The sequence below is a fragment of the Uloborus diversus genome, chromosome 1 (genome assembly GCF_026930045.1).
Source record: "Uloborus diversus isolate 005 chromosome 1, Udiv.v.3.1, whole genome shotgun sequence".
In the NCBI taxonomy this organism is placed as follows: Eukaryota; Metazoa; Arthropoda; class Arachnida; order Araneae; family Uloboridae; genus Uloborus; species Uloborus diversus.
In genome coordinates, this window is record NC_072731.1 from 234,885,729 (window position 1) to 234,909,673 (window position 23,945).

Sequence of the window (23,945 nt, forward strand, 5' to 3'; positions counted from 1 at the left end):
AAAAAAAAAAAAAAAACACACACACACACACACAAACACACACACAAATATCTAAGCTTTAATATTTAGTCGGCGATTAAAACAATATTAATTCGATAAAAAAATAAAATATTTGAAGACAAAATCCCAAAAATTCGAAGATCGTTAAAAAAAATCATATTTTTTGCAGTAAACGCTTTTTTTTTTTTCAAATTTGCTGAATAAAAGTTAAAGTAAACTGTTTGATAAAGATATGCTCCAAATTCCATTACTTAATTTTTATCAGTTCTTTACTTATAAGAGTTTGAATGCAAAAAATTGGGAAACATTGCATCATGGAGAAAAATGCGTTTAAAGTTTTTAAGTTAAATATTAGTTAAATGCATGCAACAAAAGTAATTATATCTTTCGATCTAATTAAGATAGTAGCTAGATTCAAACGTCCTTTTTAGCAGAAAAACACGGAAAAGTTTTTGAAATGATTTTTAAAAAAAAAACTGCAAAGTTTGACGATTTTTGTGTTCCGGACATCCTTAAATCGGCAAAGAAAAATAACGGTATTTCAACTTTATTTAAGAAACTTATCCAACATGATTCAAATTATCATTAGAATCGAAACAAAATCTTTTGAAACTACTTTTTTTTTACTTATTTTATATTATTCTATCGCAAGAGAAAAAATATTGTTTTTAGTTATTTTAACTTTTTTAACCAGCAATCAATGTCTATTTTGTCAATAATAAAGAAATAGATAGATGCGTTTCGGATTTTATAAGGAACTGTACTATATTTCTTAAGGAAAAAAAACCTGTAGCTGCATTGAAATTTTTAAAAAGGTTGAGGACATTGAGATTTTTAAACTTTTCTGAAGCAAAAAATGTTTTGTTGTTTTAATTCCGGATTGATTGATTTTAATTCTGCTAGACATCTGAATTAGTACTTCAGAAGCTAATTTTTCTAATTTGCACAAAATTACCAAAAAATGCTGCACAAACCCTAAAATAGTTACATCTTTAAGTACTTTATGATACCTGCTCGTGTTAAAAATCATTGTTGTAAATATTGTTGCAGTAGCGTATAAGAAAATAATAAAGTCAATATTTTTTATTGGGAGTGCTTAAAGAATAAGTTTTATACAGTCTTTAAAGGTTTTCTCCTATTTTTATGTCCTATATAACCAATTTTCTTTTGTAACTTCAAAGAATTGATTTTTTTTTTAAATTCACAGTTTATATTCTATCAGAAAAGAACTTTAAAAAATTAAGCAAGTTTTGCTTCCTGTTGTGTATTATTCAACGAAAAGATTTTCTTGCGGTTAAGATTTGCTGCTTGATATACTATATATTTGATGTGATGTATTACACACAAAAAAAAGAAGTATTTCCGCATAAATTGCTCTTTAAGAATCTCCAGCTACAGTGCTGTATATTCATTTAGCTTTGCATTGACACCAAAACTGAAATTGTAATTCTAAAAACATTTTTTTGTTGGGGGGGGGGGATGCGATGCACAACAAAAATAATGAGAACCATTAATAATTTATTTTATGAAAGTTATTGAAAACTTTTACTTAAAATCGACGAAAAAAATAAAAATTGTAGGTTTATTATCTTTGTCATAAAATTTTCAAAAAAAAAAAAAAAAAAAAACTAGAAACATCTGATTTGCGTTACGTTATCCTTTTTTTTCTTTTCTTGTGATGTACATTGCAAATTTCGAACGCGATAAACACTGATATTTTACCCTCAAAGCCATCATGAATAATTTTTCCAAATGGCGAAAATAACCAGTGTACGTTTTCCGACAGCTTTCTGTTATCCAAGATTACCGAGATAAAAACCAAAATAGCATCAACTGTGGATTTTTATTTTAATAAACTTTGTATCAAAGAACAAATACGCCTGGGAGAAAATAAAATGTTAATGGTCGAGAACTGTCAGAATATTTTACGTTTCGAATGGGTTTGCAACGTAAATTATTGGAAATAGGGATTGTTTCCCTTGCGAATAGAAAAACATTCGAGAGTGAAAGTCGTGACCTAGCAACAAAAGACTTTCATCTCATAGACCTGTTTTTATCGTAACAATTTTATTTTTTAGCTCAGAATTTAATTTGTCTCTTGAACAAAAGGATCTAAAGAATTATTGAACTTGAAAAGTGATATAACTCGGGGGGTATGTAATATATACAAAATATAGTTTTCAAATAGTGCTACAGTTCTAGACAACGAAATCAATCTTTTTGGTGGTTCGAAACTTAAATTTTTATTTAGGTGGGTGATGAAACTTGAATTTTTTTTTAATTAGAATTTTCTTCTGATTTTGAACATTAAACATGTTATGCTTTACTCAACCCTATATGTTATCTCTCTATGCCGCATTGGCAAATGTTCTCGTTCGCAAAGGAGGATCAGAGGGGATGTGATTCAGTTGTTTAAATTTATCAAAATGAATGATGTTAATGGACTAAATTTTTGCACCGAAACCAGGACGAGGGGTCATTGTTTTAAGCTATTCAAACCTCAGGCTAACCTGGAAATAACGAAAAACTACTACTTTAGTAGGGTTGCGGACACTTAGAACAGCTTATCGGAACATGTGGTAAGAAGCAAGGGGGTAAATAGCATTAAGAGGGCCATTGATCTTCATTGGGGACTAATAAATTTACTAGGACCAGCCTGTTCCTGGTCGTCACATTTTTATTTGTATTTCTATGAAGGCTCACTGTGGTCCGTGTGATGTCTCACTCTACCCTATGCTGGGAGGTTGTGACCTGATTGGTAGGGGACGGCTCAGAAGTGGTTACCTTAAATGAACGTTGACGTGCTAGAAACCCGCCGACTCAAAAAATCCTTATTTGGCTGTTTAGGGCTCTCAGCACTAGTCAACGCCATCGCCAATTTCAAATTAAGTTTCGAGTTCTTTGTCATTTTTTTCACTAATGCTACTGACAAGAGAGTTCAGTCTGGATTTAGTAAAACTCCTTTTTATAGTTAAATTAATAATTCAAATATAAAGTCATGTTTGTAATATTACACTGTAATGAAGAATAACAGAGAAATGAAAATCTTTGAACTTCAATAATCTATAATGGATATAATTTACAACGTAAAAACAGGTAGGAAATTTTGTTTTCTTTTTCAAGACATCAATGGTTCGTTCTTTCTCGCAAAATGCATTTTTCCAATAAAAGAAATATTTACAGAACCATAACATTTCAGATATTTTTTTTTTACATTTTGCATAAAAGAAATTCTGATCACTAAGTTTTTTGTCATCATTTCAATAATTTTAATAGAATGCAGCTACTAAATTCACGAAACTTTGTAAGAATAAAGCTAAAAATTTGTTTTAATTGATTGGGAGAGATGAAACTTATGTCGCCAAGGAACGTAAACAAGAAGAAAATATTTCATTCAAAACTGACTTTTTTTTCAATATTGCTTTCTGTTTTGAAAAAGATTCATTTGATTATTTTGTGTTGCAGATATTGACGCATTATTTACATAATTCTAATGATTTTTTTCATATTTATGCAGAGCGCATTTCATATTCAATTATACATTTTTTTAGAATACTTTATTGTGATTGCCATTGACTTTAAAAAGTATGTGAATGTTTCTACGATAGTGGGTGGGAAAATTTAAAGTATGTCGTTCTTAAGATAAATAAATACCTTTGTGCTGAACAGTAAAGTAAGAAAAACAACCTTAAAAAAAACACAAATTTGCCAATTATTTTGCCAAATTTGCCAATGTCGTTCTTGTCTAAATATGACTCGATGATAATGTTAAAATTAAAATTCTTCATTTATTTTTACTACCTTATGATACTGATAATTAAGGCATCATTTTTCGAATCTAATAAGAGTCTTTAAAATTCATGCGGGTATTATGCAATGTATTGAAAGTTTTGGTTACTGTAATCCTGTTATTCACTACGTTCTTTCTTATATATTTACTCAATTTAAAGAAAAAAAAGATCGCAAACTTAGAAAATAAACTTTTGATTTCTCCTTTGATCAATGTTAAACTGATTGTTGAAATACTGTTCTCAAAATAATAGTTTTAGTATGCTATGAGACATAAAGCGATTTACATCGGAAAATTTCCTCTAAGTCAGCCTTTTTGGGGCAAGTGACGAAAGCAGTGATATAGCTTTCGAAAGTAGGAGGACGTAGTCATACTCGTAACCCAAGGGTTTCGAGTTTGATCCCAGCCGGTCGAAGATCCTCCATGTTCGTTAATGATGATTGGGGTACGCTACACATATCGTGGTACAAAGTCCTTAAAACTGAATCATTACTTCGGGGGTGCTGCACCCAGCTTCTGGTCTGGATTAAAAAACCAGAGCTGTCTTCAGAGTCCCAGCCAACCGGTTAAACCAAATGGTACCCCGTACTTCGGATACAGTGAGACAAAAATTCACCTTTTTTATTTAGTTTAAAATTTTTATATTGCTAATGGAATTTTTTCGATTTTAAAACATTATACAGTGGTGATAAAAAAATTGCATCACCCACGCCGCAAAGGAGAGGAATATCATACCGACTGGATTCAACACACAGTCAAGCATCCCGTATCCCAGATGATTTGGGGATGTATTTCTGATCAAGGAGTTGGTGGGCTTCACTTTGTGCAAGGAACAGTAAACGCTAAAGTGTATATTGGCACTTTGGAGGAGAAATTGCTTCTGGGATCACTTTACTTCAGCTCCAAACGTCATTTTTAACGATGATTCTGCTCCGTGCCATAGGTCAAAACTGGTAAGTAACAATTTAAAAACCTTTATCCTGCCATTAGACTTAAATTGACATGGGGTTAAGTTTTTTTTCTCTAAACTCACACCCAGGTTCAGAAATGGAAAAATGAACATGGAGTCAACAGTTTGCCTTGGCCCGGAAACAGCCCCGATCTACGTAAACAATTATCGGATTCCTGCTGTTAAATGTTTATTTCATAAGTTTGGCAGAAATTCAAAACCTTCATTGTTAATCGGTCAACCAAAACTTCTCACATAATCTCATAGTTGTGAAAATGCGAGGGTGATGTATTTTTTTTTACCAGCACTGTATACTTGAGCTGCATTACAAAAGGACCTTAAAAATTTTCTCATGTCTTCAAAGTGTCCAAATTTCTCTTAAGCATGAAAAATAATAAATAAAACTAAAAACTAGAATATGTATGCGTAAAATAAAAGTACTTACAATTCATATCCAATGATATGGAGCTCTGGACCGGGTTTGAAATGTCGTTGTTCGCAGCTTGGCAAGAGAGTGTAGACATCAGATCCTTTCTTTGCAACTTCGAAAGTACTAGTTCGTTACGTGTGATCAATGGAGACATCATTTCGTAGCTGTCATCAATCACTTTTCGCCCTTTGTACCACAGGAGTGAGGGTGAAGGCTTCCCTATAAAAGAAGAATCCAACATAAGCTCATAGCATCTGCTGGTGAATTCGTTCTGCAAAAAGATTCTTGACATTAAGAATTCCCATACACACAAGTTAGGTAGCATCATTTTGTTAGAAAGTTTGCCTAAATATAAAAATGATCATACATGGCACATAAAAATTATAAATGTTTATTTGTTAATTTTTGTTTTAGTGCTTTATGCTTGATGATCGTTGAAAGAAAGTCAACGATCGATCCTTCATTAGGACGTGAAGGAAAATGTTAAATATTTTGGGAGTTGCTTCAAATCAGCACACAAATTAGTCTTTGGAGTTTCTTAAGAAGGTAAATGGTGACAGAGATGTGTAGATATATTCAGTAAATTACCGCCCAATAGCCAGGGCTAAAGCAGAAACACATGAAATACACCGCCAGCTCAGTCATTTCCAGCCGAGGACTGCAATTTCGTGCTTATTAGTACTCATCAGCCCGGCATAGGAAAGTGACTGAGCTTTAGATTGAAAACCTCTTAAGGAAGCTAATGAGTGCTAATAAGCACGAAACTGCAGTCCTCGGCTGGAAATGACTGAGCTGGCGGTGCATTTCATGTATATGTATGTATAGTTTGCTTATAAGATGAGTGTTTAAAATTGAAAATTGTACCTGTTTTTCTTTTCAGAATGGTGTGCTTGCTAGTTAAAGAAACCTTTGTGTAAATATATAACGTATAGTGTTTAAAAATCTAAATAAAAAAGCATTACATTTATTTGATGTGTGGTTTTTTTTCGAGTTTGTTTTGTAAAAACAAATGTAGGTGCCGCTTATGTTGAAAACTGAAAATGGTGATTGGGAAAGATAAATAAGTTAGTGTATTTTTTTCTGTGAGGATTTATTGAAGAGAAGGTTTTTGCAATTGACTCCAATATAGCCACACTAAAAGAAATAATAAGTGTAATATACAAGATACGAGTTCTTTCCAATATTTAGTACCAAGGTTACGGCAAGGGCAGTTTTGGGGGTTAAATTTCCCAGAACTCTTGCTTTAGCATGATACCAATCCTGTTATGGTAGGCAATATTGATATCAGGATTGTTATCGTCAGATCCCAAATCTTGTTAATTCTGGCAGTGCTTGTGACAAATGTGAAGTTGCTGCCGTCCAGAGCAAGCTAAGGCGCACAAAGTATTAAACCTGTGGTTTTAATACTACAACAAGATAACGGTTAAAATGTGATGCGATGAAATAAGTGATTTTTTTGTTTAATATTTAGATTTTTCTTTTGACTGTCAAGTAAAAATGCTCACATATCTCAATTATGAAAGTCTGTTCTGCTCATAACTGGCGAATAAACAACCTAATTTTAAACTAAAAAACTTGCATTTCCTCTAAAGTAGAATGACTAGACTCATCAAATCTTATTTTCATTTTTTCGATGCTCACAAAAAAAAGAAAGAAAAAAGGTGGGATCTACGGCAAACCTTGTAAGAGCTGAATTTTTACATATAAGATATATTATTAATTTGATATGCTTGTTATAACTTCAAACTATGTGTGGTAAATTTTACAGTTTAATGGAATTAAGATAGAATGAGAATGACACACTTAGCTAACATTGTGCAAACATTGGAGTTCAGAAAAATCGGCTTTTTAAGTTCTGTACGAAATTATGGTTATATTTAAACGTTCTATTTATAGGTATCTTTGTATACGAATGTGGTCTATAATTTAATTTGCATTATTTGTCTTCTTCTAATTCCATTTCCCTTCTTTTACGGTAACAATCTAATAAACCAAAAGTTAAATACTTTATGCTGTAAAGAAGTAGACACACGATGCTTCATGGATATAGAAATTAAAGTTAGTTACAGTATCAATATTGGTCTCAAATGTTTCAATTAGGCGTAGACGCAAATAAAAATTGCTGTTATAACTCGACAGGCATTTAATTGCGTCGTGTTTTGAAGAGATTGTTAATAAACAGGAAATTTTCGTTTTATTAAAATAACTAAATGCTCTAGGAAAATAATGATTGTTAATTTGTTAAAGACGCACTTCTGAGCCTAGTTCTTGTTTTTTTCTCATAACGAAGTTACTTTCATTTGAATATAACTTAATTAAATTTTCCAGTCTAGAAATTTAATTTGCTCACATTTTCTTGATGTTAAATGTTTTTAATTTTCATCAAGTTTATACAAATGAAAGAGTTTTGGTGGTTGAAAAATTAAATTTTTATTTAGATTACCAGGACTTCCTGACTCGCGACGCGTTCTGAAAACTGCGAAGCTGTGCTTAGGGTATACTGCTCCCGCAAACTGATGAAGAAGCAGCTTATTTGTGCTTATTATATTATGTATGTGTTCGTTAATTCGTTTGCATAACCACGCGTTTCCGTAATTTTAAAATCTTAAATACTTGACATAATTCTAAATTCTTCAGTTTGCGTCTTGTTTATATTTATTTTTCGTTTGTTTCAATTCCTACTTACCTCCTTCTGTTTCGCATATCAGATGTAAACTTTCTCCCTCATTGAATGGTCCTACAATTCCCGTCAATACTTCTCCGTTAGTATCTTTTATTATTGGTACACCAGGTGGAACTGCAAAGATAAATATAAAATTAGTTAACTACAATGCAAACTATGTATTCTAACTTGACAGTCTAATTTTTGATCATTTTAAAAATTCAACTTAACAGTAGTTTATACTTAATGAGTAACATACTTACTCGCCTAAAAACGCAGGAAAAAAATTATTTCTTTTAATGCTCAGGAAGTTTCGTAGTAAACAGTTTTTTAGGAAAATTGTGGTATGACATTGTTTTGGCCTATGAAAGTGTTTTAGGGTTATATTTAATAATTATTTCAAGGACTAAGGATAATATTGTGGTGAGGGAAACATATGATAAAGTGCAGAACAGGAACTGATCTATCATCTTCTTACAGGGATGTCATAATTTAGCCTTTAAGTCCTCTATCTGGGTAATATTCGCTCGTGTCCTTCTAAGCTAGTAATCCAGCTTGAGAAGATCCGTTTACTTTGAAGATCGTAATGGTGCTATGTACGTTGGACTTTAACGTAGAAAAGGGGCATAAGTCAACGTCATTTCTCCTGCTGGCATCAAGTGTCTTTGCGGTAGCGATGCAGTGATTTACTCCAGTTATGACGAGATAGACTCTTGAGCTGTAGAGTCATATATAGAGATGAAAACAGTCGGGGAAAAAAAGGAAAATTTCCGAAAAAGAACGAAAAAAAAAACCTTTGGATTTTTTTTTTCAGAAAGGTGTTTTTCCTCCGGAAAAATTGAAAAAAAAATTTTTTTTTTCAACTTTTCAGGAAGTTTTAATTGAAATTTTCAGCAAAAAGTGATTAGAAATTTCTTATACTTAAATTTCAATGCAATTTTCTTCCTCACCCTCTCCTTTTATCTTGAAATACTGTCTAACTTTGGTAATGCAAGTTGTTATATGAAAATATAAATTGTATATAGATCAAAAAAACATTTAACTCTTTTTGCAAAAAACTTACTAAACCAATATCCTTAGTGAATAATTTATTTTCCTTCTTCATAAAACAAACAAGCTAAACTTTAATCACAAAACTATGTTTATGCTGACTGTACGAACCAAATGTTGTACAGGGTGTGACAAAAAACCCGGGCAAGTAATTTCCCATGTAACTTTAATAAAATAAATAAATTAACGAAACACTAAAAATAACATGCTGAGAAGACCTTTAGCAATCAATAAATTAATTGGTTTCAAACTGGCCGCCCTTTCAAGTAATACAGAGGTGCAACTGCGTATTGAAATTTTCATTCAAGGGCTGCAAGTATTTAATCAGTCCTGTTCCCTATAAAAGCAATTGGTTTAGAGAGTTCAAGCTTATGTGTAGCTTAGGGTAAACATTTGACTCTAAAATAGGTCATACAGTGTAATAAATTGGATTGAGTTCTAGCGAGTAACGCGTTCACTCTAAAATGATATCATGTCAAAAACACTGCGCCTTGCACCACTTTTTTTTTCTTTTTTTTTTTTTTTTTTTTTTGCCGTATGAACTGGTGTGAAGTCAAAATGAAATGTCCCGTCCACATTGTTATGCTGAAGTGCTCGTAGTTCCACAGAAGTACAACAGCATCTGAAATGTCCTCCTGGTTTTTTATCACATGTACTGATTCCATCACAGACAAATCCTGACTTCGGATTTTGGCGATGTTTAACATTTTCCAAGGTGCACGGATTGTCTAGAGACCAAATCCTATTGTTCTGGGGGTTATGAGCTGGTTGAACGGTAAATCAGTGAAAGGTATCCTCTTCCAACGTGGACTTGCGCCCCGTCTCAAACGTTTCTGGCATCTTTGGAGTCATACGAATGCATGAACTTTTGGAACCCGTAAAATTTCTGCTTGAGCTGCTTTTGCCCTTAGTCGCACATATCGGTCACAAATTCCATCTTACAAACGACTTCTGTCGAGGAAAAACAAGGATTCCATTAAACTTCCAAACCACTTGAAGCGATATACCACACCAAATACTGTTTGCTGAGGCACAGGAAGCAAACGAACTTGTCATTCTATTTGGTTAAACAACTTTAAAATACCAAGTCTTATGCTTAAAATTGTAAAAAAAAAAAAGAAAAGGAAAAAAAAAACAATACATAAACTAGGAGATATCTTATAAATTATTTTCTGATAAAGTGAGAGACAAAAATGAATAAGACACTCATTAAAATGAAATTACTTGACTTCCATTCGATGATGCATTTTTCTTTTTTTTTTTGCCGTACCCTGTATACTGCAGTGCTAAGCACAAAATTGGAATCTGCAGTTGAGTTCAAGCTGAGATATTGTATTTTAAAAATTCGCTCTTCCACATATTTGATTCATATGTCTTTTTTTTTTAATATACTTCCTGATCAAATGACCCTAAAACATTTTATTTATTAAGTAAAATACGAAACAGAGAAAAACTTGGTTATAATAAGTCAGTTTTGTCCAAAAGTGCAAGTATGACTACTTTTACTACTGTGCTTAGCACGGCCGTATGAATAAACTGAAACTCCAGTTTAAGTTTTGGTTCACCTTTAGAAAACCATTACGCAGTCTTAGTTTGAGGTTTTTGTTGGAAAGAAAAAGAAAAACCAATTTAGTTTTGCTTTGGGCTTAGACAGAATTGGAAAAAAATTCAAAACTCAATAGTTTTCATTTTCAAACAGTAAAGTTACATTGTAAAGATGGGAAATCATACTTATTTTTCTTTTAAACAATATTATTCATGTTTGAAAGTCGAAAACTACAATTATTATTTCAAGTTTCAAGGCAATCTAAAAATGTCATTGCTATAATTAGACACACCTTTCCCAATATTACTGGTTGAACGACGACTTGAATTATTTCTGGTGTTTGACCAAGAAAGCTCTCAGTTATAAAACATTATTTTTTTTAATTATACTTAACTCTATGTGTATTTCTGTCAAACAGAAAAAGAATATCTGTGAATTGCATACATTTTTATTGCTTAATTCTTTATATGTTCCAAGGAATACAGAGCTATTAAGAAATCCTATTTTTGTTCATAAAAAATCAATTTTTCCGTTTTTTCCAATTTTTTCCGAAAAAAAATGTTAAAAAACCGGTTTTTTCCACCGTTTCAAAATTTTCGGAAATTTAACGTCTCTAGTCATATAAAAAGTTGTAGAGTTGGCATGTGTTAGTTGCTTTGGATGAAAAAAAAAAAAAAGGAAAACAAGCTAAATAGACATGATGACGAAATCAGTTTTGCAGCTCGGTCTCTTACACTGCTTGTGTTAAAGATCCCTATCACATGGACAGCTTTAGCTAGACAGTCAGTCGTTATTGTGTATTGTTAGCCCAAAATTACTGAGTCAAATAATTTTCAAACTGGTGAGTTTTTAATTATTGTGTAATTAACAATATTTTAAAATATTTTGTGAATTTTACTCCTATTCCCTTTAGAACCGTTTTTATTGGTACAATTCTCAATTAATGCCTTTTTTCTGCTAAATGAGTAACAGTAAGAGTTTCCTGTCGTTTCTACTGCGATTACAAAGCGGTATGTATTTGTATTTAAATGAGATAATTCAATAAAATCAAAAGAAGATCGAAGTATTTGATTAATTTTTAAATTTAATTTAACCGCATCCTCTAGATGAAAGTTTGGGTCACATGTACGAATGGTATAAATCACTATAGTACAACATTGGATTCAACATAATAATAACATTTAAAATATGGAGTGAAACATGGATCAGGTAAATTGGTGCCGCTTAAAAAGTTACCAACTCTAGTATACAAATCAGGTTTTGTAAAATTAATCTCATTCATTTTGTATAATGGTTGGTATTCTGATTATAGTTTACAGATTTAATTGAAAGAATAACTACTCAAACTTAATTGTTAACCTGTTATTTCGAAAACAATTAAATGGTTAAGTTTATATTACGCTCTCAACTCACTGTTAATAAGTCGTCAACCATTAACGTAACACATATACACATTTTGTCTTTCATAAAAAACAGCCATTTGTTTATTTTTTCACCAAAATCGTATTCTTTATCTGTGTATAATTTTATTTATTTTGTTAAGAGAAGTTTCAAATACTACACATGTTACGAGAAATGGTATTGTGGTTTGAAACACTTTACAGTACTAATGCCTCTACCAACAAACACTATGTAGTTATTGAGTTTTACATAGCGAATAATTATATATATTCTTCCTTTTAAAAAAGGAAGTATTTTATTCGCGAAAAAATTTTCACTTAAAAATCGGCCTTAATTTCCATTTTGCTCACCCCCGAATGAATGTTGTGTGGATATATGTCTAGGAACGTACTGACACCCGAAATATCCATTTTGACGATCCCCGAGTTAATTACAACGAGTTTTCTCGTGACGTCTGTATGTACGTATGCATGTGCGTATGTGCGTATGTGTGTGTATGTATGTGTGTGTGTATGTATGTCGCATAACTCAAGAACGGAATGCCCTGGAAAGTTGAAATTTGGTACTTAGACTCCTAGTGGAGTCTAGTTGTGCACCTCCCTTTTTTGTTGCATTCGGATGCTCCAAAGGGGGTCTTTTGCCCCTTTTCGGGGTAAATTCATTGTTAATTTCGATGTAAACTCAAGTGGTGTTATAATTTGGCGGACACTTGGCAATACATTGCCAGTCTTTTGGTCGCCAAGTTTTGTCGCCAACTTGGCGACAAATTCGGCAGTTTTTTTTAAAATCTGGTTTCAGTTTGGTCACGGTTGGTGATATTTAGAGAGTGAGACTATTGAATCACATTAAAACTGCCAATAATGAGAAAATGGCATTAAATTAGAGTAAAAAGAAGTAATGTGATGCATACATCAGCTCGTTTTTTTTTTCTTCATATTTCTGCACATTTGTATTTTTTTTTTACCTTTTACTCCGTCGTCATAGAAGTTATATAGAAAATATCCGTTCTGATGATGGGTCAAGTCGAGCTCCAAAATGGTCAGTACAGTTGTAAATAGAGGCTGTTTCACATTCTCATAAGACGTTTTTTTTTAAATATTGTTAGTCCAATTGATATGCTGACCAGTACCGATTACAAAATACAATAGCAATAAATATTTTAAGTAAAAATGTATATTTTTAAAGACAGTAATGTACATATGTCGTATAACAAAAAATGCACGATCAGAGAAAGCATAAAGCATATTTTGAAGCAAAAGTTTAAAAGTCAAATAAAATTACGAGAGGACCCATTCATAGCTTCCTGCGTGCGAAAATGGTGTTTACATATGTAAAAATTCTTAATGCATTTTGCTAGATATGGATAAAGTTTGAACACGCTTATGTCTTAAAACGCACAGAAGAAGGATACAAAAACAAATATTCGCGTTCAATTTTAGGATAAAGCTCTATATCCGTCTTGGTAAAGTTTAGTCCCACAACCGAATTTTCTCGAATAAATTGTTTTCTTTCCATAACAAAACCAATTCTCTGCTTTAGGGCCTACGAGCCGGGACGGGAACTGTGGTACAAATCTTCTTATATGTTGACATAGAATTCCCTTTTCAAATACATTTTGAGATCTGGTTCCCGATTCGCCTCGACAGTCATCACAAGCTAAACAGATTAAATAGTCCATTCCAGAAAATTGAAAAGCTTATAGCTGCATTACATGTGTAATTTTAGAAATGCAAGGCTTGTGTATTCTGGGAACAATTTATGTTCAACATTAGAATGTCTAAAGCAGTCAGTGCTAAATATAACTTAAAACTATGTCTGTTGAAATAAATTGTTGAAATAAATTTTGATTTGAAATAGAACATGCTTGATAACTACGATACTATCACGTGATAAAACATCAGTTCACTAAGTATTTAACAAAACTGTACGTAAATAGTTTAGGGAATGCATTTAGATAAAAAACCGAAAAAATAACCATTTTAAAAGGATTTTGAAGAACTTCCCGAATTTAATTTGTATTTCACTTCCTGGGGAAATCCCACTTTACGGCACACCAAGCAAGTACATGTGGTTTCTTACCGGTTTTAACGTTGGCTAATACCAGCTTACACGTCTTATTTTAAATTTGATTAATACACTAAGAAACATTTCTACTAAGCAACTAAACAATTCAAAATGTTGAATGTTGTCCTCAGAAATTTTACCGAAAAATGAGCGGAATTGAAGAAATTGAGGAAATAATAATGCTTTTTTAATAAAAAAAACAACACTGTATCCAAAACAGGAAAACTAACTGAATGTAGAACAAAAAAGCAGTAAACAAGTATGCTGTGGGGACATGGTGGCGTGATCGGTATGGTTTCGGAATTGTGACCGGATTGTCCCAGGTCAGATCCTACCCGGAATGGGTTTACCTTGTTCATTAATGGTGACCGAAGCGCATTAATAATTTGGTTTGATGCCTCAATCCCACAAGACAAAACTAAACTATTAAAAATATAATAGTACTATTAAAACATCGGGAAGGGTGGCCCAAAGTGGGTAGGTTAACGAAGAACGTTCAAAAGTTGGGGGATGATAAATGTGCTCGTGGTAACGAAGTCCTCCAGGTGAATCGATACCTCTGGGGATCCTAAATCAAGAGTTGTTCTGCTTCTGGTATGGTTCTAAATTATCGAAGTGTTGATAGATGGTGCTGCCATCTATCGCGTGCTGTCTGAGCCAAACTGGACTTCCACGAAAATTGGTGCTCAATAAATTGGAAGCTGTACCTCCCTGCCTTAAATCCAGTAGCATTGCTAATCGGACTCGGATATCCAAATGGTATAAGTAACAACAACAACAAGTATGTTGTGGCCGTCACAAAATTGTCTTCTATATCTATTTTATGCTTTCTTGGATCTAACATAAAATCGTTCATGTAATGGCTGTTGCAAAATTCTGCTATTCGCAAAAGTGGGAAGATGTTGATAATTCGTATATTTGCGATTTAATTTATTGTCGTTGAATTTTTAGAATTAATGCATGCGCAAGGAATGTTTTTCCTTTAAATAAGTAATATCAAGAAATTTTAAATAAATATATGATTAAATCTTATACCCGCTTTGCCCTGTTTGCTTTGTTCAAAGGCCCGTTTTTCATTTCAGAAATTGTAACCTTAAACTTAAAAAAGAAACAAACAAAATGACCTTCGGAGTTTGTAGGCGGATGGTGTGAGAATAACGTAATATTATTGACATTAAAGAAATAAACTGGTCTTCGACTAATCACAAGTTACATGCCTTTATTCTGTTTATACATGTACCATTTTTCTTATTTTATGCCTGGTTACGCCATGCCGCTTCGCTGTGACTGATTTAAACTCCGGGGTTTTCGGGTAAACACGACGTAAGCATGCATTGCAGCTGTCACACCATGCGACGGTATGGCTACAGCATGCATAGAATGCCTATCCGCTTTTGGCCACTCTCCCCTAACAATATACCATTTAAAGCTGTAAGAATAGTCAGTAATTTTTTTATTCAGGGTGTAAAATAACAGCTCCAAAGCTCTTTAAACGTAAACTTGTTACAATTACTCGCGTTTCTAAATTCCAGTTTTTGGCTTGTTGACTAAGAAGCTATAGCAGCCATCCAAAGCCCATACTTCTCTTTAGTTCAGTATTTTAGATAACGTACAATATTTTAAATTCTGTAAAATAGAATATTACTGCTAAAAAGCAGTAATATTCAGATGGGAGAAATATTTATTACTTAACGTTTTTTCTTTGTTTATAAGAATAAATAAAATAAATAGGTAATATTTATTTTATTTTATTACTTGTTGTTAAATTAAAAGTTAATATGCATGAGACGTTTTGTAAAAATAATCATTGTGCCAAATTAAACTGAATGCTAAACAACATCGTTTTGTTCATAAAATTAAAAGTTAAATATAAAACAAGCTCACAATTTTTTCCCACATGACAATGATGCATCTCTAGTTATTATTTTTTTCAATAGTTTTAATGCATTCTTTTCCATTCACGTTAACCGTGTTACTAACTTTTTTTAAACCTGGAATCCAATCTGGAAAATTAATTTTTACTATAAAAAGTAATTTAAATTTCGAGATGAACGGATTATTTTCCTATTTTTACACTTTTGGAGACATTCATTAAAAGATGTTTCTTAAAAAGGAGTTTTGCCGAAACGTAGTAATCTTTATTGCAAGGACGAAAGTAATTATCGGTATATAATTAATGTTTCAGAGTTATGATTACAAATACGACAAAACATAAACGCATCCATCATTAAAAAAATAATAATTACATTAGTTTTGGGTTTATGAACACCGCCATATAATGTTAAAAACTTGAGAAAAAAAGTAATAAAAATAGAGTGTACTAAATTGAAGTAACGTAAAATGAACGCTTTTATTCAATTTTTTTACAACGGGTCGAAGACAATTAAACCAATTTTATTAACTTGTCTATTAATTAAATGTCTTCACGTTTTGACAATCAATTTATCACTCTGCATCTTTTAAAATTTTAAAAATAACATTAATAACATTCCTTAAATTCAATGGTATTATCATATCACACAAAAGCGCACTTTAGGTAATTTATCTTTAAAATGAAAAAAAAAAACACGAGTAAGTCACAAAGCCGCAGATTTCTTTTTTTAAAAATATCGTTAAGTAATTTTGTCGAAGTAACTATGGTAATGTATTTGATGCTTATGAGACCCTTTTTTATTTCGAAGTTTAAAAGGCCTGCCAGACTTGCCTTATTTTAGTATAAATTTGGAAATAAGGAATAATCATTCGTGGATGAGTATATGCAATTCTACTCTAATCCTTTTAGAATTATGGAGCGCCCGTGTACTCAAAACTTAAATTCTATTTCATAAATTGTTGAATACGAATTGATTTTTCATTATATTTTCCCCTTGATATTGAGGCATAAGAATCTTAATATTAGCAAAGTTCAATTTCTGTATATTTCGTAATTTTGATTTCAAAACATCGCAAATCTTTACTAATAATATAAAGCTGAAGAATTTGCTTATTTGTTTAAACGCGCTAATTTCAGGAACTACTGGCTCGAATTGAAAAATTATTTTTGTGTTCAATAGTCTATTTATTTCGGAAGGCGGTGAGCTATTTTATTTTAAATCAGATTAACCGAAATATTTATAATTGAAAACTAAATTTTTAATTTCTTGTTTAGATATACGAATTTCTAATAGATGGTGGGGGTAAGTTAACTCATCGAGAGGGCACTGGCAGACAGTGTCGGTAGTTGCGAGTAGCCATAGTTGCGAGGAACCAAACGGCTCGGATGCGTAGTCGTCCAAACTATTGTGGTACTGTTGTGGTCAACGAACTGATTTTAAATTTAACGTGGTTTTCATGTTCTTTCAAACGAAATTTAAGTGAACGCCTTGTCTGTCCCACGTAACCGATATTACATTGACAAGGAATGTGATATAAGCCCCACTGATCAAGTGGTTGTTCTTCCTCTCTTCAACCTCTTCAGGTCATCGACAGGGCTTTTTGCAAACTTTCAACCCTGAATAAAACCTCCAGCATATGTAGTTTTTCTTCTACAAATTTTGTGGTTTTACCGTTTTATCCACACATTTCTTTTCGTATTTCTAGAATTATCAGTAAATTTGACTTTCGTGTAATTTACAGACCCATAAATAAACTTTCTTTTTCCAAACTGAAGGACCCAATCCAATCACTTGATCAGTGGGGCATATATCACATTCCTTGTCAATGTAATATCGGTTACGTGGGGCAGACAATGCGTTCACTTAAATTTCGTTTGAAAAAACATGAAAACCACGTTAAAAAACAGGAACTGAACCAATCTTCAATTGCCAAACATTGTTGGGACACAGGGCACAATTTTCTCTTTTCGGAAGCCAAGATCATTTGCAGACCTACAACAGTAGGTGAATTAGATTTTCTGGAATCCTTTTACATTCATAAAAACTTAAATAATCTTTGCAATGAGTCTTTTGCTGTTCCGCATTTTTCTCCAATCTTATTCAATCTTACATGTTAGAATACGTCATATTTTGCCTCAGCACTCGCTGATAGCTGATTGGTCAATTGGTTTTCCGGTTACGCAATTTAAACTCTCCTTCGACCTTAATTCATCCATTTGTACATTTCGCAGTGAGGAAGGAGTCTATTGCCTCCGAAACATGTCTGCGTTTTTATAAACTTTTTATCCTTTTTGTGCTTTTAAACGTTGTTACATTTTTATCCAATTTTATCAAGTAAATAATTTGATTTTGTAGGATTCTATTGGGTTCTGTTTTCCTTATTTCTTCAACGTTTGTTTTTGGTCTTATAGTAAAAGACAGTTACTCATCTAAGCAAATAATTTGATTTGTCGTATTGTTAATTGTAATGGTTCTTATGACGATTTTAATTATAGTATTGTTTTTTTTTCCTTTGGCGAAACATTTAACATTGCAGAAACAAAATAGGTTCACTCGCTTAAAGGCAGGGTTAAGGGCATGGTTGCTTGGCGCGTTAAGCGATGAACTATACATTTAAAGGAGTTTTGAGTTCAGCTACTGGTTAATCTTTTTTATGTGTTTTGGCAAATAGTTTTAAATTCCAAAACTTTGATAGGTTTTTTGAAAAGGTGCGTACGCATTTTAGTTAAAGAAAAATGATTTTTTCTCCTCAGAAGGGGGGGGGGCGTACATTTTTTTTATTCAACAGACTTTCTTTATGTTCTTAATTCGGGCATCGCCGTGTGGATACTGCTAGTAAATTATATGATGACTACCGATCTCAGTTTATATTGTGATGCTTCTGCATGTCTTCAGGACTACTCATTAATTGAAGTATGAATGCAAAAAAAAGGTGTTAATTATTTACATATTTGGGACTGTAACTGTAAAGTAATCCAATTTTAGAATATATTTGTAATTTTGTTTCATTTGTAGACCATGTAGACAGTTATGTCCGATTCAGTTCACAAAAATCTACTAAACCAGTGTTTTTAAAACTTGACCTAGTAACGATTTAAAAGCTTTATCTATAATACTGCCTGTACCACACCAAAAATCTTATGGCTAATTAAAATGTATTTATTGCTGCTCAGAAATTTTAGTTTTATGCGAACAGTGTATTGTTTATTTTGACCATTTCAAGAATTACAAAGTTCTAGCTATGTTGCATAGCTTCGGAATGTCAACATGCCGAAACGTGCAAATTACACATTTTAATTTGAATAAAGTGCTTTTCTTACTTTCTCTTCAAGTACAGAAGTGAATAACTCGCTCTCATTTAAGGGTCTTAAAGATTCTGTAATGTAGCAATGCATTTTGCTGCATTTGCAACAGCGAAACAAACGGCCATTGTTCCAGAAGAATAACGGACATATTTTTCTTTCCCTTGTTCTTCAACTTTATGTAACTATGACAACCAAATGTTCACATTCCTCTGTTAATAGTGAAGGGGGAGACCCTACTGTGTTGCTTAGGAAAATGGTTCGTTAAAGTGGCAACTTTTATCGGTCGTCATTAATTAGGATTAAATGGGCAAAGGTAGTAGATGCAAAGTGACCTCAAAAGTAAGTGCGCTTTAATTAGTCAGAACTTGAGACTAAGGGTAAAGAGTCACCTAGATTGCGCTTTAAGAATGTCAGCTAATTGGCTTAGTATTAGCGTTTACGGTTTTTCATTAGATTTTTGTTTATGTGACCTCGTACTTTCGTTATGATTTTTCTTAATGACTAGAAAATCTCTCGTCAAGATATGACGGATGAAAATTGCATCTACATTAAAACGAAGCAATTGCCTGTTTGGTGTTATTTCGATAGACGACATTTTGTCCCTAACTTCAGTGGATTATTCCTAAGCTCCAGTAGATAGCGTACATTGTTGACCACTTTTTCGTTTCTTCACTCTCCTGAAATGACAGTCTTACCTGTAAAACAGTTAAGTTACCTGATTCAGTTCGGCCTTGTAAAAAAAAAACATTTGCCCTGTATGTCAAACATTACCAAAACATATTATCAAATAATCGTGCCGTTGTGCCAGTTTCATTGCTGATGACGTCAGAAGCATTACTCGATTACTACGACTATTATACTATATATGAGGATATGGGTTAAATTCTCCAACTTATGTATATGGTACCGCTTAAGAAAATAAAAATTAAGTAAAGTGTTCAATCCCTACAATATTTAAAAAGTAACGAATGAAATTCGTTTGACCAAAAAATTAACGCTGTTAATGGGAGTCAGTACCCTAAATATTTTCAAAGATTCAACTTTTTGATTTTTATATATTTTGAAACTACATATCAATACCTTTTTAATGATACAAAATTTTTAATCGTGCTCATATTAGAAGTCAGTTTAAACAAGCTGTAAAAAATATAAACCTATTTGATGAGGTATGATTTTCCTTTTTAAATTGCAATATCTCGAAATGGTATTTTTTAAACTAAATGTTCTTTTTTCTAAGAAATTAAATTGCAATAGGCTTTGAAATTTTTACCGCATTTTTCATACATCTAATTGCATATACTGAAGTAAAATTTTTCTCATATTCGAAAAAAAATTTTTATAGAACTGATTTGGTGTTGCAAAATGTCATTTTTTGAAAAAAATATAGTGACTTACACATTAGAATTAAAAAAAAAAACTAAACTTTCTTTCTGTAAAATTTTACTTTATTATAGAGAAAAAAGTCTACTTAAGGTGCAGAAAAAAATTCAGAAAAATGAACATAAACCTGTGCAAATTAACATTGACGGTATAGGGGGTACCGACTCCCCTTAATATTCTTCAGTCGAACATAGTTAACACAAAATCGTTTAACGCGAAATATAGTTTGACATAAAATACTCGTTTAACCACGTGAGTTAACAATCACTTATGAATTTATCGGATAAGATGAAATGAGGTTAACATGAAAAACATATTTAAGTCCCGGGAAGTTTACGTTATCGAGATTCAACTGTATTTTAGGAGAAAAAGCTCAATATTGTTCACATTGAAAATAAATCATGCACACCATTTGAAATTCCTTTTCAATGTAGTGTTAAGTTTATGTTTTATCTCTTATATTTGTATATGAGCATAATTTTCTCCAGCTGACCCCACCTCTTAGCGTAAAATCTTAGGTTATACCACATAAGGGTTCCACTAAATGTGCTTGTAAAAGGCTTTTAAATGAGAAAGGAATTGAATGTACATTTGTAAAGGGAGGAAATGGATCTCAGAAAGGTGGCAAGTTTTTGCATTTATTGATACGTTGATCCGTGACTAGTTGGGTTTAGTGATATAAACAACACAAATTCAAGACTGCTTGGGGCCTTTTCGCCCCAAGTCACGGGATGATGGCTGCTGAAAGCATTAGTGAAACAATTAAACATATTGTGTGGAGTAATATCGTGGCAAAAATTGAATTCAAAGAACTTTTAGAAAGATGGAGCAAGATTCATTCCCTTCCTGACACACACAATGAGCACTATTTGAAACGTATAACAAATTATGCTTCCGGATTTTTTACGATTCGGCGCGACGGTTTTGCCTCTGGCCGATTTGGCGCCAGCGTTTTTCATTCTAAATTTTTTAAATGTCAGAAATTAAAAAGGAGGGGGGGGGGGGGGGTTGCGGAGGAATAACGACGATTTTGTGCTTTAAAAACTTTATAAATTTTGCACTGTATAGGAAAAGAAGTGAACGTGGTATGTTATACGATACTATGATATACGGTGATACGATAACTAAAGCAAAAATCCTTGGAAAACTTTTCGAAAATAGAAGTCCAGATCCAACCTCACTGTCAAATTTTTAGAGCAATGATGAGCTATTTTGTGTTTCTGTGGTGATAACGTATTTGCTGTAGCAACTGCTGCATGTATTTTCTTCACTGCTTTCTTGACTGAAAACATTTTAAAACTAACTGAAAAGCAAAAATGATTTTCTTTCAACTTTTTGTATGAAGGTAAGTTACGTACTTAAGAACGAAGTTGGACAGGTACTTTAAAAAAAAAAGATGAAGGACTAGAAATACCTTGGTTGATAAACCACAATAATATGGGAATGGTTTTGATGTGAAAAATGGTTTCTATGTGTTCTGAGAAAGAAGATAAATGGTTTATTGACGCATATCAAATTATTGGCAAATTAAAGAATTCAGAAATTGTAACAAATGTCTTAGACACTAGAATTTATAGTAGATTTCAATCTCAGAATGCTTTAGGAGCTGAATAAATGATCTCATCAAGAACATAAACTGTACAAAAATGCCAAGTCTCACTTCCACCCTAAAAGGTAGTGAGATATCAAGTAAAACCAACTAAGTTGTTTTATTAATTGTTTTCTGAAGCACATTTTTAACAACTTCAGCATAAATTGTTTTCTCATAAGCAAACTATTTAACGATCTGTATTAATATTGTATACCTTTATAATTAGTATAATTACTTGGCAATCTCACTGCAGCATAATAACATCTCATACTCTTGGCAATCTATTTGACACTTTATTTGCGCCTATATATATTTTACATAAATGCAGCCTGTCAGCCATGTGTTAAATTAAGGGTATGCTAAATAGATGAGTATTCGGTACTAATTAATTTTTTATCTGCTAATCTCGCCAAGCAGATTTCATGTGGGATTATACACGGGAAAAGTGTTGATTTAAACAATTCTTTAAAAAAAAGTTACCAGTGTAGATATTGCATTTTGCATTGCCTAAATCATTTTTGGTTACTTAAACGCCTGCCCCGGCAAAATGGAAAAGTATCAATAAATCATCTGTCATAATGTAGCGCTGTGCGACTGCCAAGTCATTATATTTTTTTATAGAAATAAGACACTCCAATAACATTATGGATACTATAAATGGTCCAGGAAACTTGTTAGGAAACGATTATGACGATGTTGTTAAATAGATGATTCTCAAAATACTAAATAAAACAACTGATATGGTTTTGCTTCAGATCGCAACTACTTTTTACGGTGGAAGCGAGACTTGGAAGTTTTGTACTTTTCATATTTTTGTTGGGATCTCATTAATTTCGTTGTTAGCCTTGTATTTTTTTTTGGATGACATTTCTTGTCAGCTACAGGTTCTCATGAAGCATGCTTCTGGTTCTACGTCGCACAAATATAGGTTGCTAAGATATAGATTTTGCGATCTTTTCGAGATCTTTTTAACATCGGGTCATCTTTCCAATCATCAAAACATTAAAATACTGTCACGATGATGCAAATAATTACAAAGTAAACTACAAACTTTATTACGATAACAATTCGCAGCATGCTGGAACCAAATACTGACTCACAACAAGTGAAACTAAGCTTTTATGCGAGCATATAATATTTCAGAAACATCTATTTAGCTTTTCGTAAGACATTTCTAAAACATTTCAGGACTGACTCACAGTGTAAATAAGTCTGAATCAAAATTCTATCCTTAGCATTGCAAGATCTCTTTCGGGACTCGATCCGGGCTCTGACGGATTTGAAATCCAGCACGTTACCGATCGAGCCTCTGAGATTGTATGTGTGGCAATGGCAGCAATGACAAGACAAACATTTAAACTCAAGAAAATAATTCTATTGTTTTTGTCGCGTGTAATATATTCAACCTAGCGCACTATCTCCATCAGCGCACACAATAGATGACAAAATTAAAGGTGACACTATAAATAAAATTGAAATGAAAAGGTTCATGCATGCATTAAATTATAGCATTCAGAATAAATATTTTATCATGATTCTGTCGATTAACACTAACACGTGATAACATTTGGTAACACGAAATGCATTAACACTTGATCTTTGGTCGTCATGAAAACTGGCGAAAAAGAGGAAAACTGGGAATAATCATAATTATCGAAATCTAAGAGAATAAAAACATATTTATACGAACTTCAAACTCGTTTATTTTGCAGCTTAAAAAATCAGTACAATAGTCATATTTTACTACGTCAACATTTTTTTTTTGTGTGTGTGTTTCTCGTACTTATTACTTAATGCAACAGCAACAAACTCAACTGACTAGAAATGATCTTTTTACGGAGTGAGAGAGAGAGAGAGATTTTCATCTGCCGGTATATAATCAATAATGATGAAAAGGAGTTCT

General features: G+C 32.4%; 1 protein-coding gene across 1 annotated transcript in view; it reads right to left on the minus strand.

The window, feature by feature from the left end:
• Nucleotides 1–23,945, minus strand: part of LOC129219362 (nephrin-like) — an 80,020-nt gene that overhangs the window by 33,895 nt on the left and 22,180 nt on the right. The window contains exons 3-4 of the mRNA XM_054853739.1: nucleotides 7,856–7,966; nucleotides 5,185–5,388 (exon numbers count right to left, since the gene is read on the minus strand). Of these exons, the coding sequence (XP_054709714.1) occupies nucleotides 5,185–5,388; nucleotides 7,856–7,966 (315 nt within the window). The remainder of the gene's footprint in view (nucleotides 1–5,184; nucleotides 5,389–7,855; nucleotides 7,967–23,945) is intronic.